At 38.6% G+C, this 16348-nt stretch overlaps 2 protein-coding genes across 2 annotated transcripts; one reads left to right on the top strand and one right to left on the bottom strand.

The window, feature by feature from the left end:
* The first annotated feature begins 2174 nt into the window (after window positions 1-2174).
* LOC115136243 (heart- and neural crest derivatives-expressed protein 1-like) lies at window positions 2175-4343 on the top strand. The gene is made up of 2 exons (XM_029671827.2): window positions 2175-3036; window positions 3589-4343. Exons 1-2 carry the CDS (start codon window positions 2563-2565, stop codon window positions 3682-3684), a joined length of 570 nt encoding a protein of 189 aa, XP_029527687.1. The 5' UTR covers window positions 2175-2562; the 3' UTR covers window positions 3685-4343.
* Window positions 4344-7581: 3238 nt separating this feature from the next.
* sap30l (sap30-like) lies at window positions 7582-16010 on the bottom strand. The gene is made up of 4 exons (XM_029671826.2): window positions 15282-16010; window positions 12536-12658; window positions 12150-12248; window positions 7582-9297 (listed from the first exon to the last, which is right to left on the bottom strand). Exons 1-4 carry the CDS (start codon window positions 15465-15467, stop codon window positions 9169-9171), a joined length of 537 nt encoding a protein of 178 aa, XP_029527686.1. The 5' UTR covers window positions 15468-16010; the 3' UTR covers window positions 7582-9168.
* Window positions 16011-16348: the final 338 nt, after the last annotated feature.

The raw sequence follows: 16348 nt of genomic DNA, 5'->3' as shown, positions 1-16348 counted from the left end.
CCCCCCAAAAAAAAGAAAATGACATGGACATAATGATTATTGTTGCAATTTAACAACTGCACAACAGTTATTTGATATGATCCTACATCTTATTGACGCTGAAAAGGCAGCTAGCCGATCATGACTGCATGGCTATTCATAATGGGCATATTGTTGTGATTGATTATTTCTCGTGACCGTCGGCATTAACATAGGTGACGTTAAAATATGTAACCAACTGCCCTAATATAAACAGTGGCCTTCCAAGGAGTGCTTTTATGGAATATGTGTGATAAACAGGAACGTGACACCTCTGATTTATTACTACATTTAGATAAGACATGAAGTAAATGGTTTCTAAATAGCGTCAAGGTCATACAATGTAATGGGATAATGTTTTAGGCTGATAGAGATTAGATGGTATGTTAGTATGGGGCTGCAGGCAGCAATGCGGAATTCTACTTGACTGAGCTATGGAGAATGAATATTCCTGAGCCAGAAGAGAGATAACCAGCGCGTTCCTTTCAGCCGCCTCCCTCTCGACTGGCTCTCATGTTATAGCATCATTGAAGCACGTGATGTTAAAGATCTGTTATTTAGGCCTGTGTATTTGTCCACACGTGTTACACAAAACATTTAAAAAATAATAATAATATTCACACACACACAGAACCATCATTCATTTCAACCCCAAGACCATAAACATTAATTCAAATTGTGCGTCCATTGCGTTTGAATTGTAAACATTTAGCCAATGAGAAAATGAATACTTTTATTACATTTTAAAATATATATATTAACATGAATGTTTTTGTAGCATACCATACTTAGACTATATGACGTTACTGCATATTCTTACTTGATATACATTTAATTACTTGAACAGTGAATTAAAAATCAAATATCAGAAGCCTCTACAATTAATGGAATACAGGCTAATAAATACTGTATATTTTCCTTGTTGATCACATTAACTGCATAGACATTTTAATAATAGCCTCTAATGAATGTATGTTATTGTGTAAACAAGTAGACGTATTTTGACGAAATAGGCAGCTTCGAAATGTTTATATTTTATTCCCATACAGGACACATATTCCAAATGATCCACGCTGTTGAATGTAGCTTGCTAGATTTACGAAACGATGTTAACATTTCATTATTCTGAGGACACACACATATTAGGCTACACTTTTTGTTCTACCCCCCTATTCGGGTAAGCTCACCAAGTGAGGTCGTGATTTAAATTATCTTTATAAATTCAGTTTATATGGTTTTATTTGATTAGGCATTCATAGAACTATAACAAAGGTTGATTGTACAGTTGTTGGTATGATTATTAAAAGCAACAGTTGTTAAAAGCATGGACGATTTCAATGCAGAGGGTGAAATTAGAGAAAACAATAATTGACCGCATTTTAAAGGTTAATTGATAAAACATTTGTTTCCACATGTTCTTATAGGGTTGCCACTGCTCAGTCACACATCTCACAAATGAGAAAACACAGTTTGCGCACTAACCGAGTAGACCATACATTTAGCAAAATAACAATGTTAAAATACACCTTTGCATTGTTTTTCTTCTTCTAGATGTAGGCGTATTACCTACACGTTCATTTTTCATTCCTATCTCTAGCCTACGTTATATTTAATTAACCATTTCCCTTTCTCAAAGTATCTCACATCTAATTGTATTACATATAAAGCCTATATTACATAGCCTATGTGCTCACAAAGAAATAAGCTACAACATGCATACAAGGAACTTGTTTTCTTCTTCCACAAATGCATGCAATATAGTACCAATGGAATCTATGCTGAACAAAAACACAATATTTTACTAACTGAAGCAATATAGACAAATGATAAATTCTGAGTATGGGGGAAAAACCGTGCGTAACGGCTGCAGAGAGCTCAGTATGGAATCCGCCGGAGCCTTTTCAACTATAACTAATCGAACTAAACATGAAAACTATACTCTTCTTCGGGTTGAAAGGGGAACAGGCCGTGCAAATTATGTATTGGTTTGCATACGTTCTCATACCGGTTTTGGTTGTGGCACCATGGCGCATGTTATTGTTAAACCTCGCTGACTGCTCTGCTCTCCCACACTCTCCACCCCAACCTGTGGCCATCTCACCTCATTGGCTGACTGGTCGTTCTGTTGTTTTCGAAACCATATAAACCTGAGGCCCCGCGCCTTCAGCAGGGTCAAATTTCTTGCGTAAATGAGAGCAATCCCACGAAAAAGGAGTGCTCTCCAGATTGTCAAAACCTGTCTGGATTATACTACTTCACTTTACACGTAATTGTTCTAGCCTATCAGAATGACAACGACGGGTTTTCGACAAATTTGACACTTTTTTTTTTTTAGGAGAAACGTTTATAAACGTTTGTTGCTTGTCTTATGTGTTTGTATTTGTTATAGTGAAGGTCTTCCTATGTCGATTTGGAGCATCATTCGCTAATGTCACTTTCCCCTGATCACTAGAGCATTGGTCAGTGACGAGTGTTTACCAACCTCAAGACTCCAAAAGAACCGCTGGGACCTGAGGAGATTTTGTTTTTGACCTATTTTCCAAAATGAACCTTATTGGGAGCTACCAGCATCATCATCTGATGCACGAGACCTTTCCATTCGTCCAGAGGTGTCATCAAGATAACCCGTACTTCCAAAGCTGGGTGGTGAACCACGGCGAAGTCCCTCCTGATTTCCAGATCCAGTCTCCGTACTCCACGGAGTTTGGGGCTCAGGGTCCGGCTCACGACAGCCAGCTGGACGCTCCCTCAGCGCGCACTGGGAAGAGGAGAGCCTCGGGGCCGAAGAAGGAGCGGAGGAGGACGGAGAGCATCAACACTGCGTTCGCCGAACTGAGAGAATGTATACCAAACGTACCGGCAGACACGAAACTGTCCAAAATAAAAACATTACGATTAGCAACAAGTTATATTGCCTACCTAATGGACGTGCTGGCTAAAGACACTGGAGAGACCGAGGGATTCAATGCCGAAATCAAGAAATATGATAACAGAGATTTGAAACGGAAACGGGAAACGGTAGGCTATGTGTTATAAATTGTATATTATTCTAACTTTGTAGGCCTAAAAAGTATTTGTTGGAATTTACATTCTGCCATCAACCTAAATTATTTTCATCGTTATTGAGGGTATTTAATGCGTAAGTAGGGAATATGCACCGTCGTGATTGTGGTTTTAACTGTTGAAACAAAGTTGAAGCCATAATATTGTAATTAATGTAATAGGTCTATTCAATTAATGTTAAAATCATTTGCTTAACCACATTTGTTGACAATTTAAAGCGAAAATATTTCACAGTTCAGAACAATTAAACTTATTTTAGAATCGCATATCAGAGTTACATATTTTTTTTTGTTGCTCAATTGAACAAGCCTGAGAAGGCCTTTAAAGATTCACAGTAGAGCATTGTGATCCTGCTAGCCTGGTTGTTACATGGTACATGTCGGCTAATAGGTGTTTATTTCATTCAGACCATGTCCATATACATTTAGTTAAAAGTCAGTCAGCAATACAACTGCATAATGCTATGCTATATCAACATTCTGATCCCCTTTGTATTTTCTTTCACAGAACGAGGACCTGCAAGAGTCATTAGGAAACGAGAAAAAGTTCAAAGGGCGGACAGGTTGGCCTCAGCAAGTCTGGGCTTTGGAATTGAACCAGTGACTGTTCTGACGTCACTGAGCAGAGCAAGCAGCAGAAACCCACGCAGACTCCGTATTCAAGCACTTCGCTGCCAGGAATACAACCACTTATATACACATCTATAGGCCTTCTACGTGCAATGTTCAAATTCAAACACGGTAGACTTGGTGAAATGCAATATTATGCAAATGATTCAAAACTGCCTGGACACCTTTTCTTTGTCATTTGTATTCTTTGATAGAATATAAATGAAAGTTAGGCTATATAGCTTAGAATAAATATGTTTGGTTGTGGATAGGCCACGATACTGAACGGAGAGACTGACACGGTGGTATATGTGTGGTGTTTCTTTATTCTTTAACGCGGCAATCAATGTTCAGCACTGTTTTTTTTTATGCTATGCATTGTCTTGTTATAATAGTGTCGACTTGTCGTGTTTATATTTTTTGGGAATCTACCTCAAATTAATGTAACTGTCCCTTTGAAATAGAAAACAATTACGTTTATAAGTGCAGGACAAATATCTGTTAAAAAAAACGGAACGTAATTCCAAAGGACACAGGTGGTTAATTATTAGACTGTATATTTGAATCTGACGAAATTGTTGTCTTTGTGTGAATTGGATGTAAAATTATATTAATAGATTACTTAATAAATGAATTACATAATTAATCACAAAATCGTTGTAAAACGGCAATGAAATCATTCAGTGCTTCAAAATAACGATTAGGTATAGGTCTTGATATGCATATCCCTAGGCTACTATTTATTAATGTCTAAGAGTACATTTTTTTATGTATTGATATCAATCACGAGACACATCCGGGTAATGGTACAGTTTGGTAAAACATTTTAGGTTACAAATGGAACAATTTAATCATAGCATGTGTGAAAAAAATAAAAATAAAATAAAAGGTTGTGGAAGACCATAAGAAGCACACATCCCCTCTCTCCCACTATCCCAGGTCCCCATACAGCTGGGCCCTCGAGGATACATTTTCTTATTTTGTTTCTTCAATCTTTTGTTTTATGGTAATGTGCTAGATAACATAAGGGTTTGAGGTGCAGTGGTTTAAAATATGAAAACACCTGCTTCAGGGTGCTGGGTCCGAAGTACAATAAATAACCAGTGGCATATATCTAGTCATAATTGATATAGGCGAGGGAAGTCATATGCCAGTCGTGATGGCAGTTATAGGCAATTTTCTTGGGTATGAGCTAAAACATTTGATTGGCTCTATACGATATTTACCATATTCAGAAATTCATTATAGATCAATATAGGTCTATAGTAATTCAGTTAAAAATGTAGACGAAAAACGAATATTTGGTTACGTTCAATTTACGGTGATTACGTTCCATTTTGTCATGGGACAGACGCACGCTGTTTCGCCCGCAACCAATAAAACCGTCTTTCGATTGACTTATCAGCCCACAAGATAAACTCGTACCATCAATCAATCAATTTCAAAGCATAGCCTATACCAGGGTTTCCCTAAATTAGATCCCGGGGCCACGTTTTGGTTGTTGCCCTAGCAGCTGATTCGAGCATGACCGAGTTTGTGAAACCCTGGCCTATTTTAGTATAGAATAATCAAATTAAGAGATAAGATTAGGCTATTATTTCAATGATGCAAAACAACATATATGCTTGAACAAAGATTTGCTTATAGATACATCAGCAACTAGTGCTTAATATTAGGTCAGCATAATATTGGTTTGGACGTCTATATTTGCCTATGCATATACAGTGTTTTCAGAAAGTATTCATACGCCTCGACTTATTCCATATTTTGTTGTGTTACAACCTGAATTCAAAATGTAAATAAAACATTCTCATCCATCTACACACAATATCCCATAATGGTAAAGTGAAAGTAGTAGCACCTTGGGCAGCGATTACAGCGGAGTCTTTCTGGGTAAATATCTAAGATCTTTCCACACCTGGATTGTACAACATTTGCCCATTATTCTTTCCTAAATTCTTCAAGCTCTGTCTGTCAAATTGGTTGTTGATCATTGCTAGACAACCATTTTCAGGTCTTGTCATAGATTTAACTCGGCCACAATGTCTCCTTGGTAAGCAACGCCAGTGTAGATTTGGCCTTGTGTTTTAGGTTATTGTCCTGCTGAAAGGTGAATTAATCTCCCAGTGTCTGTTAGAAAGCAGACTGAACCAGGTTTCCCTTTAGGATTTTGCCTGTGCTTAGCTCCATTAGGTTAATATTTTTTATCCTGAAAAACTCCCCAGTCATTAACGATTACAAGTATACACATAACATGATGCAGCCACCACTGCTGCAGCCACCAAACTATGCTTGAAAATATGAGGAATGGTACTCAGTAATGTGTTGCATTGGATTTGCCCCAAACATAACACTTTGTATTCAGGACAAAAACGTAATTGCTTTGTCACATTTTTTGCAGTATTACTTTAGTGCCTTGTTGCAAACAGGATGAACGTTTTGGAATATTTTTTATTCTGTACAGGATTCCTTTTCACTCTATCAAATAGGTTAATATTGTGGAGTAACTACAATGTTGTTGATCCATCCTCAGGGATATTCAGTGTCTGATTTATTTGTATTTTTACCAATCTACCAATAGGTGCCCGTCTTTGCGAGGTATTGGAAATCCATGCTGGTCTTTGTGGTTGGAATTCACTGCTCGACTGAGAGGTCTTACAGAAAATGGTATGTGTGGGGTACAGAGATGAGGTAGTCATTGAAAAATCATATTGAACACTGCTATTGCGCACAGAGTGAGCCTATGCAACTTTTATGTCTTGTTAAGCTTAAGCAAATCTTTACTCCTGGGCTTATATAGGCTTGACATAGCAAAGGGGTTGAATACTTATTGACTCAAGACAATTCGGCTTTTCATTTATGGGATATTGTGTAGGCAAGCGACAAAAAAAACTCAATTTAGGTAGTTTGAATATGGTTCATTGCTCTCAAGTTGAGACTTTCTACATTGTGCCTGTGTTAGTACAGCAACTAAGTTTACTTTTGAAATAATATATATATATAGTAACAATTATGCATTTTCCACCCTCATGAACACAACTTCAATTAATTGCTTAAAATTAGTCTTAAAAGCTGAAAGCATGAAAATGACCAAAAATCTAAACTGTTGAAATACTTAGTTCCCACCAGACACAACTTTACATAAAAATCTTACAATCAAGTAAAAGTACTGTTCTTACTTTTTTTTGTGAGAAAAAAAAACAAGACAAAATAGCTATCTGGGATCCTTGGGACGTTCCTACGGTTATAGGTTCTGGCACGTCCCTACCGTAAACCTTAAACCCAAGCCATAACCTTTTTATGGCTAGGGGTTAAGGTTTACGGTAGGGACGTCCCAGGGAACCCCGGATAGCACTAGCCATAGGTTATACAGGCTATATATGTCCCGTCTAACCTATAGGTCTACAGGCAAAAAACTGGTTCCTCCAGCAAATAGTTGCAACTGTACACATGGATGGTCTCAACCGGCAAAGTTCATTGCTCATCAACGAATCATGTACAGGACATTTTTATTGGGGGGGACACACGTGTCATTCTCTTATTGCATAGCCTACGAAATGTCACATGTAGGAAACACGTCAGGTTTCAGCCTTGCTACCTTCATGTAGGAGTAGGTCTAGCGTTGTTTCCGCCGTTCAACCACTGGCGCCCAACAGAATGCTACTGACACCTACCGGTAGATCGAGTAACTACAGAGAGAAGGTGGAGGAAAATGCATGCGATAGAGGTGCACTGTAAATCTGCAACACTAGTGATAGTGCTGCATGACAACTCCGCTGTCTGTGGTTGAAAAAGCATGGAAGGAGAGCAGTTTGTCCCTTACTAATTCTATCCAGCTACTAAAATCACAAAAAGAGAGACTACCCCACAGCAAATAAAAAAAGACAAGCCATTATCTATGTACAATACGTTTATTAAAAGCAATGCGCAGCCATATTTAAATACACGTAATTATCTATTACAACAGTTAGGTTAACGCAGCACAGCCATTACAGTATTAACGCAGCACAGCCAATATGTTCAAGACGGGAAATCTATATGGTGATAACAAGGCTACAAGCGACAAAAAAAAGAAGAAAAAAGCCATCGATACTTCAGCAATGACACACCTGACAAGGCTAACTGATGGTGTAACATGGAACGCAGCAGACATGACTTATTTCTTGGGACTTATAAATAAGGACAGGGAAAATTGGAAACAAATCAATACTAAAAAGACATACCATCATCTGTGGAGAGACCACGGACTCAAACAAACCAGTGAACGTAGCGGTGTCGAAGTGAAGAAACTCATTAATTAGCGGCAGAGGAAGCAAAAACAAAAAAACTCCCATCTTCCTCTAGTGACTATAGTTGGTACTGTGATCCACTAGACAACACATTATTTCAACACTGTGCCAGAAAAGGAAATGGACTTGACAAGTCCAGGGTGACATGATACCTCAGAAATACATTCCAATAGAATAGAACTAACATATTGTAAACACTAAAGCAAAAGTACAGACAGTGCTCATTGTGCACTGTGAAAGCAATTTAGGTGGTTCAAACACAGTTCACTGCTCTCCAAAGTTGAGACTTTCTATATTGTGCCGGTGTTAGTAGAGCAACAACGTTCTCTATGGAAATAATATATTGTGGTAATAAGGCATTTCCCACTCTAATGAACACAGCTTCAATTAATTGCTTAAAATTAGTCTCAAATGCTGAAAGCATGATAAATGACAAAAATCTAAAACCACTGTTGAAATAGTTACTCCCACCAGAAACACAACTTCACATAGAAATCTTACAATCAAGGATGAACTAAAGTACTGTTCTTATATTTATCACAAAAAAGGTAGTGGGTGAAGAAAAACAAACAAAAATGTTAAAAAAAAAATCAACACCAATATTTGAAAATAACTTGTTTTTAACTGAAACACCACTTCAGTCTGTGTGTGTTTCAGTGTAGAAGATAGAGGAGAGGGAGAGGGAAAAGTCTTGAGTGAGAGAAACAAAACATTTGAAAAGGCTCTGCCAAAATGCTACATCATTCAACTTCCTCAGTCTTCACATGCATGTCACACCACCGGATAACAGAATGAGTACTAGCTGGACAACAGGAAAATATACAATGCTTATTAAAACCTTTTTAAATGACCTTTTCATTCACAAAATGCACCCTGTCCAGTTCATTGATATCTTAATTTGGCACAAACCATTTTTCTTCTTCAAAAGTTGTTAACAGTCAACGCAAAAACAAAACAAAAACCCCCCCCAAAACAAACATCTTTAAGGCAGTTATCATACATTGCATTCTACCTTTTTTGCTTATTTCTTCATAATCTGTGCATTTTGTACATATCAGCATATTCACATTACATTACCCTGCGGAGTCTCAACAACTGTCTTAAGATCAGTTTTGGCTGCCTGTCGGAAAACACCTTGTTATCAAACACACGTGTCCAAGTCTTGGTATGGGAAGTTAAATCGGTGGCCTTTACTCCAGCTGTTTGCTCCCGTCCGACTTCTGGTCCAGTCGGCTTTTGGTGCTCTTCACCATATAAATAAAATAGGTCAGAGTCTCCTTCTCGTTCACCGGGATATTCCGGAAGTGACGACTGACAGTCTGAAAACAAATAACATTGGAGGACAAAATCATTTAGTTGTCACAGAGAGGAGAACAACGTTCTAGATTTAAAAATCACTAAGTTATCATAGAGGAGAACAACGTTCTAGATTTAAAAATCACTAAAGTTATCATAGAGGAGAACAACGTTCTAGATTTAAAAATCACTAAAGTTATCATAGAGGAGAACAACGTTTTAGATTTAAAAATCACTAAAGTTATCATAGAGGAGAACAACGTTCTAGATTTAAAAATCACTATGTTATCATAGAGGAGAACAACGTTCTAGATTTAAAAATCACTAAAGTTATCATAGAGGAGAACAACGTTCTAGATTTAAAAATCACTAAAGTTATCATAGAGGAGAACAACGTTCTAGATTTAAAAATCACTAAAGTTATCATAGAGGAGAACAACGTTCTAGATTTAAAAATCACTATGTTATCATAGAGGAGAACAACGTTCTAGATTTAAAAATCACTATGTTATCATAGAGGAGAACAACGTTCTAGATTTAAAAATCACTAAAGTTATCATAGAGGAGAACAACGTTCTAGATTTAAAAATCACTATGTTATCAGAGGAGAACAACGTTCTAGATTTAAAAATCACTAAAGTTATCATAGAGGAGAACAACGTTCTAGATTTAAAAATCACTAAGTTATCAGAGGAGAACAACGTTCTAGATTTAAAAATCACTAAGTTATCATAGAGGAGAACAACGTTCTAGATTTAAAAATCACTAAAGTTATCATAGAGGAGAACAACGTTCTAGATTTAAAAATCACTAAGTTATCATAGAGGAGAACAACGTTCTAGATTTAAAAATCACTAAAGTTATCATAGAGGAGAACAACGTTCTAGATTTAAAAATCACTAAAGTTATCATAGAGGAGAACAACGTTCTAGATTTAAAAATCACTAAAGTTATCATAGAGGAGAACAACGTTCTAGATTTAAAAATCACTAAAGTTATCATAGAGGAGAACAACGTTCTAGATTTAAAAATCACTAAAGTTATCATAGAGGAGAACAACGTTCTAGATTTAAAAATCACTAAAGTTATCATAGAAGAGAACAACGTTCTAGATTTAAATCATTAATTTATCACAGAGGAGAAAAAGGTTCTATATTTCAGAGAGAACATCAGAGAGAAAGAGGTCAGAGGTCACTGTAATCCCTCTATTGATTGAGCATCCAGTTTATTTCTGCCCACTTTAATAAAAATAAAATTTAAAAAATCTGGCAAAGATTAGTGGTATTGAATATAGAATATTATATTTAAAAGCAGGAGGCAAGACCAACAAAGACCAAGTGAGATCACCAGTCTGGTTAACCACAAAGTGACAAAAACATTGAGTCCCCCCCATACTGTCAAGGATTAGAACCCCATGTATAAAGAGATGTGTTTCTAGGAGACATTCAATCCCCTTCTAAACCCAAAACACAAGAGATCATTTTGAATTTAAAATAACAAGTGCGAGGGGAAATAAACATCCTCTGTGTAGTTTCACCCAGCTCCATTCAGGCTGACAGTTCCACTCAATGTGGGCGGCACATGGAGAGCTGTAATTGGTTGGACCTGTTGGCGTGCATTTTATTAATGATGTGACAGGCTCATTAATGGAGGTCTGGGCCTCTCTACAGCCTGGGGAAACATTCAACTTACAGGGCAGTTTCATTTATTTCAGCCAGCTCCCGCAACGACCCCCCCCCCCCTGCATCACCGGGTCGGGCTGGAAACATCATAGAGGAGTATTTGTAAGGACAGGAGTCGAGCCAGCTGCAAGATTACATGTCGATTTCACAAATTCTCCTAACAATCCATCTATGTCCAATTAGTTTGTAATTGGTCTCCCACACCACATACATCATGGTAAATAATAATGATATTTATATTATGGGCCACGGTTCCATTGGATGGGCTGGGCACACCTACTGAGGGTGAGGGTACCCCTTTACAGGAAAATCACTAAGAATAATTATCCTAGCGAAACCCCAAGACAGAAGTTAGAAGGACTTAACTCTGTTAGGGCTGAGACAGCTTACCGAGTTCTTTGGATGGGACACTAGCTATATATATATATATTACAGTGCTACATTGTTGTACGCAAAAAAACGAACGCAAGATGTTGAAATCTGTGACGTAACATTTTTAAAGTCCATCTACTGTCAATGTGGCAATAAACATTGCACTGTAATGTCCTATGGATATATTAACACCAAGCAGTCCAAGCCCAAATTAGGTTGGAATAAGCTTATTTGGACATGGAATGGGAGTGACACGAGTAGTTTCAACACCCGTGGGTTTAACTGACGCTTATCCAATTAGGTGTTCCATTCTACCAGCCAGCAACTCTTTGGCCAGCACGGAGCAGCTGTTAAACTGAACTGGTTTGGCAAGTTGCAGTTTGTTTTAGCCTGCTGGGAGACTTGGTAGGTAGTAGTCCAGTATTACAAAGTACATCTAGATTGCAAAATATCAATACACCATATAGGACAATACATGAATACATTCATCAAAGTTTTAAAAAATAAATAAGAAAAAAGTGCCTGATGCTTGTCTTTAGCTGGAAAATGTTGTTAGATACCCCACTGTTGGGTACACCGTTACCCGTCGATAACATCTTACATACACAGGACTGCTGTAGGCTTACTAGTTGACCTTGATGTAACACAGGCACTTGTATTTCTTACTAAGCACTAATTTCACTAACAGTCGTTTATTTTGAGAAAACTTTTATTTGACTGCGACACGTGGTTGTCTTTAGCTACCTACCTTACTTGAATGCACTGACTAAGTCTTTCTGAATCAGAGAGTGAACTTAACTCCATTTTAAATGTAGGCCTACCTCAGCCAGTTGGGCCTTGTTTAAGCCAGGTCTGGTCTGCAGCTTGTAGTGTCTCTTGTAGCGTCTCAGCGTGTTCACCTGAAGCTGGAACATGTCCACCTAGCATCACAGAAACAGACCGTGAGGAAAGACCGGTGTGTTATTCATAAAGGATTTCATATCTTTAAGCACCTTTTACTGTTCTCTATCAATTACATTTCACACAAAAAAAAAAACGCTTAAAGAGATTTCAACGCAGTTAGGAATTTTCATCAATAGCCATCTTATGTTGTCTTTCATATCTATTCAACTTGCTGGTATTTTTCTTCAACAAGGATGTTTCCTATTGAGAAGCAATGTTGTGTTTTAGAGTAAGACGGTTAAAGGGAAGACAAGGGGTCTGTTACCTCTGGAACTTCCACGTCATGGTCCGGAGACTCCCCTCCGTCGTCGCTCGTCTTCCTCTTCCTCTTGTTACGAACACTCTGGATAAAGTTTTTGTGGAAGTCGCATATGTAGAGATGTCGAACCTAAAATAAAACAGATATACAGTACCAGTCAAAAGTTTGGAGACATTCCAGGGTATTTCTTTATATATATATATAAATATATATCCACATTGTAGAATAATAGTGAAGACATCACAACTATGAAATATCACATATGGAATCATGTAGTAACCAAAAAATGTATTAAACTAATCAAAATATACTTTATATTTGAGATTCTTCAAAGTAGCCACCCTTTGCCTTGATGACAGCTTTGCACACTCTTGGCATTCTCTCAGCCAGCTTCAATTAACAGGTGTGCCTTGTAAAAAGTTAATTTGTGGAATTTCTTTCCTTCTTAATGCGTTTGAGCCAATCAGATGTGTTTTGACATAGGGGTGGTATACAGAAGATAGCCCTATTTGGTAAAAGACCAAGTCCATATTAATGCAAGAACAGCTCAATTAATCAAAGAGAAACGACCGTCCACACTTAACCAGCATGGCTACCACAGCATTCTGCAGCGATACGCCATCCCATCTAGTTTACGCTTAGAAAGACTGTCATTTGTTTTTCAACAGGACACTGACTCAAGGGCTATTTGACCAAGAAGGAGAGAGATGGAGTGCTGCATCAGATGACCTGGCCTCCACAATCACCCGACCTCAACCCAATTGAGATGGTTTGGGATGAGTTGGACAGCAGAGTGAAGAAAAAGCATCCAACAAGTGCTCAGCATATGTGGGAACTCCTTCAAGACTGTAGGAAAAGCATTCCAAGTGACTACCTCATGAAGCTGGTTGAGAGAATGCAAAGCTGTCATCAAGGCAAAGGGTGGCTACTTTGAAGAATCTCAAATATATATATATTTTTTGTTTAACACTTTTTTGGTTACTACATGATTCCATATGTGTTATTTCACAGTTTTGATGTAGAAAATAGTAAAAAGAAATTAAAACCTTTGGATGAGTACATGCATGTGTCCAATCTTTGACTGGTATTGTATAATTATGATGATGCACAAGTGGAAAAGCAATCAAAATTTCACCAGATAATTCTCCTTTTGGGTGTGACAGATGTGACACTATTTCAATGTATTTATTTAATCTTTATTTAACTAGGCTGTTGTAGGCAGTTAAGAACACATTCTTATTTACAATGACGGCCTACCGGGGAACAGTGGGTTAACTGCTTTGTTCAGGGGCTGAACGACAGATTCAGCTTCAGGGATCTGTTCTAGCCAAAAGTTCTAACCACTAGACTACCTGCCATCCCTACACTCTAACCACTAGGCAACCTGCCGCCTCTACACTCTAACGACTAGGCTACCTGCCATCCCTACACTCTAACCACTAGGCTACCTGCCATCCCTACACTCTAACCACTAGGCTACCTGCCATCCCTACACTCTAACCACTAGGCAACCTGCCGCCCCTACACTCTAACCACTAGGCTACCTGCCATCCCTACACTCTAACCACTAGGCTACCTGCCATCAATCTACACTCTAACCACTAGGCTACCTGCCGCCCCTACACTCTAACCACTAGGCTACCTGAGTTAGGCCAGTAACAGAAAGGTTGCTAGATCAAATCCCCAAGCTGACAAGGTAAACATCTATTGTTCTGCCCCTGAACAAGGCCGTCATTGTAAATAACAAATTGTTCTTAACTGACTTGCCTAGTTAAATAAAAAATAAAGGAGCAGGTTTTCCTATACTGCATAAAATCAACTAAGAGAAATGGCCATGGATCACCACTTTAATTTTACCTTTATTTAACCATTCGTTTGGTCAGTTAAGAACACATTCTTATTTTCAATGACGGCCTGGGAACAGTGGGTTAACTGCCTGTTCAGGGGCAGAACGACAGATTTGTACCTTGTCAGCTCGGGGGTTTGAACTTGCAACCTTCCGGTTACTAGTCCAACGCTCTAACCACTAGGCTACGCTGCCGCCCCACTTGGGTACCTTTCATCTTATATTAGTTGTTAGGGAGCAAGAATCCACACCCCCGACCAGAACACAGCAACTGTGTAGTTTTCCAGATAGCAAAGCCGCAATTTTACATTTCACGTTCAATTGGGGCGGTGGTTGCGAAACGCCTTATAGCATTGAGTGCTGGAAGACAAGAGTTCGAGCTGCCTGTGGCGGATACATTGTATACATTTCACAGCTGGATTTTACAGACAACTAACTATACACCTGGGAGTTTATTTTCTTCTCCTTCTTCATCAAACTTGCTTGTAGCCAAATAGAACTGCCTCGTAACTTTTGTGTCCCCCCCAGGACAACCTATAGCTTCCTTAGTAACAGCCATTTTAGGGAGTGGAGGCGTGGAAAAGACTGTCTACGCAGGGTGAAACTGCCAGCCAAGGCTCGGATTGGAGGTGGGGGGAGAAACCCTTTCTTGTTTGCTGTCCCACTGGCTGCTACTCCAAATGAAACCATAAGCAGTCAGAGAGAAGTCCACCATTTTCCGTGATACATAATTATGGCGCAGAACAAACCTTATAATAAAAGAGTGCGGTTGAATTTGACAAGCTTGCTCGATTAGCAAGTGCTTGGTTTGCTTAGCCAGTTGGTAGAAGGGGATGTCTATGGGGACGAACTACATAGTCTCAAATGGTTGAGACAACTAACGTTAGTCAGCAATAAAACACTTACGCTTTTGTCGATGTCCAGTTTTAGTTTTTTCTGCGATATGCTTTTTTGGATCCGTTTGCTGAAGGAGGCGTTTCCAGCTGATCGTCCGCAGCGCTCACCGTCCTCAATCAAACAACAAGTCTGACCGTAAAACGGCGGCGCTGGGGGGCCGTCGTGGCTGTCTTCTTCAGTGCTGAACCCGTTCATGATTGTTGGGTTTGGGGATGTTTTTTTGTTGTAAAAAACCCACTGAGAACGTTATTTTCTCCTCCCAAAATGCCCCCCTCCCTTTTAAAAATACAGACAAGCGTGAACTAGAAAGCTGTTTTTCTCAAATTAAACAAAATGGGGAAAAACATTTAAAATGACACTTTAAACGAGATTCCTGATCAAACTAGAAACTGTATATAGATTAAGATTAAAATAATCCATACCACAATACAGGCTATAATGCCAAGACAGGACCACAAGGTGGCTTGCTATCAAAGCTAGCTGTGCTAGCGAACAAATTCCTGAGCCGACAAAAACGGTGATGTCGATTTTGTACAACGTGCAACCTTTACTTTTCGGTCATTCGTACATGCGGCTCCAACCGGTTAACACATATCAAACTAAATCGGAACACAAAAGTCGTTTTTAACTGATTAAACAACTTTGAAGTAATCACATATTTCAGACTTCACCTTAATAATAGTCGCGGTATTCTTTCAGAAGAGCCTTGTACAATGAACATGCCTTGTTCCTGCAGCGGAAGTTCTTCCTGGATCACTATTGGTTATTTTCTAATAGAGGCGGAATTAACATGTTTAGATTGCTCTTCGGTTGGTTAAAAAACAACGTCAATCATTCAGATGTTACTTCCTGGATCAGGACGCGTATTTGTTTAGTATGAAAAGACGAGTCTGACACCTCCGTGTTCATGAGTAATCTTCATATTGAAAAACAGACATACGGGATTTTAGTGTGCACCTACTGATAAATCGTGTACTCTGCTAGTCTGATAACACTGTTGACACAAGCCTCCTTTCGAATATGATTTCATAACGCATTCGTTTGGACATTTCCAACGCAGAAGTCATTTTGTTACA

This window comes from Oncorhynchus nerka, linkage group LG10 (genome assembly GCF_034236695.1).
Source record: "Oncorhynchus nerka isolate Pitt River linkage group LG10, Oner_Uvic_2.0, whole genome shotgun sequence".
Taxonomy (NCBI): domain Eukaryota; kingdom Metazoa; phylum Chordata; class Actinopteri; order Salmoniformes; family Salmonidae; genus Oncorhynchus; species Oncorhynchus nerka.
The sequence above is the reverse complement of the archived record's forward strand: the minus strand, read 5'-3'. Positions and strand labels throughout refer to the sequence as shown.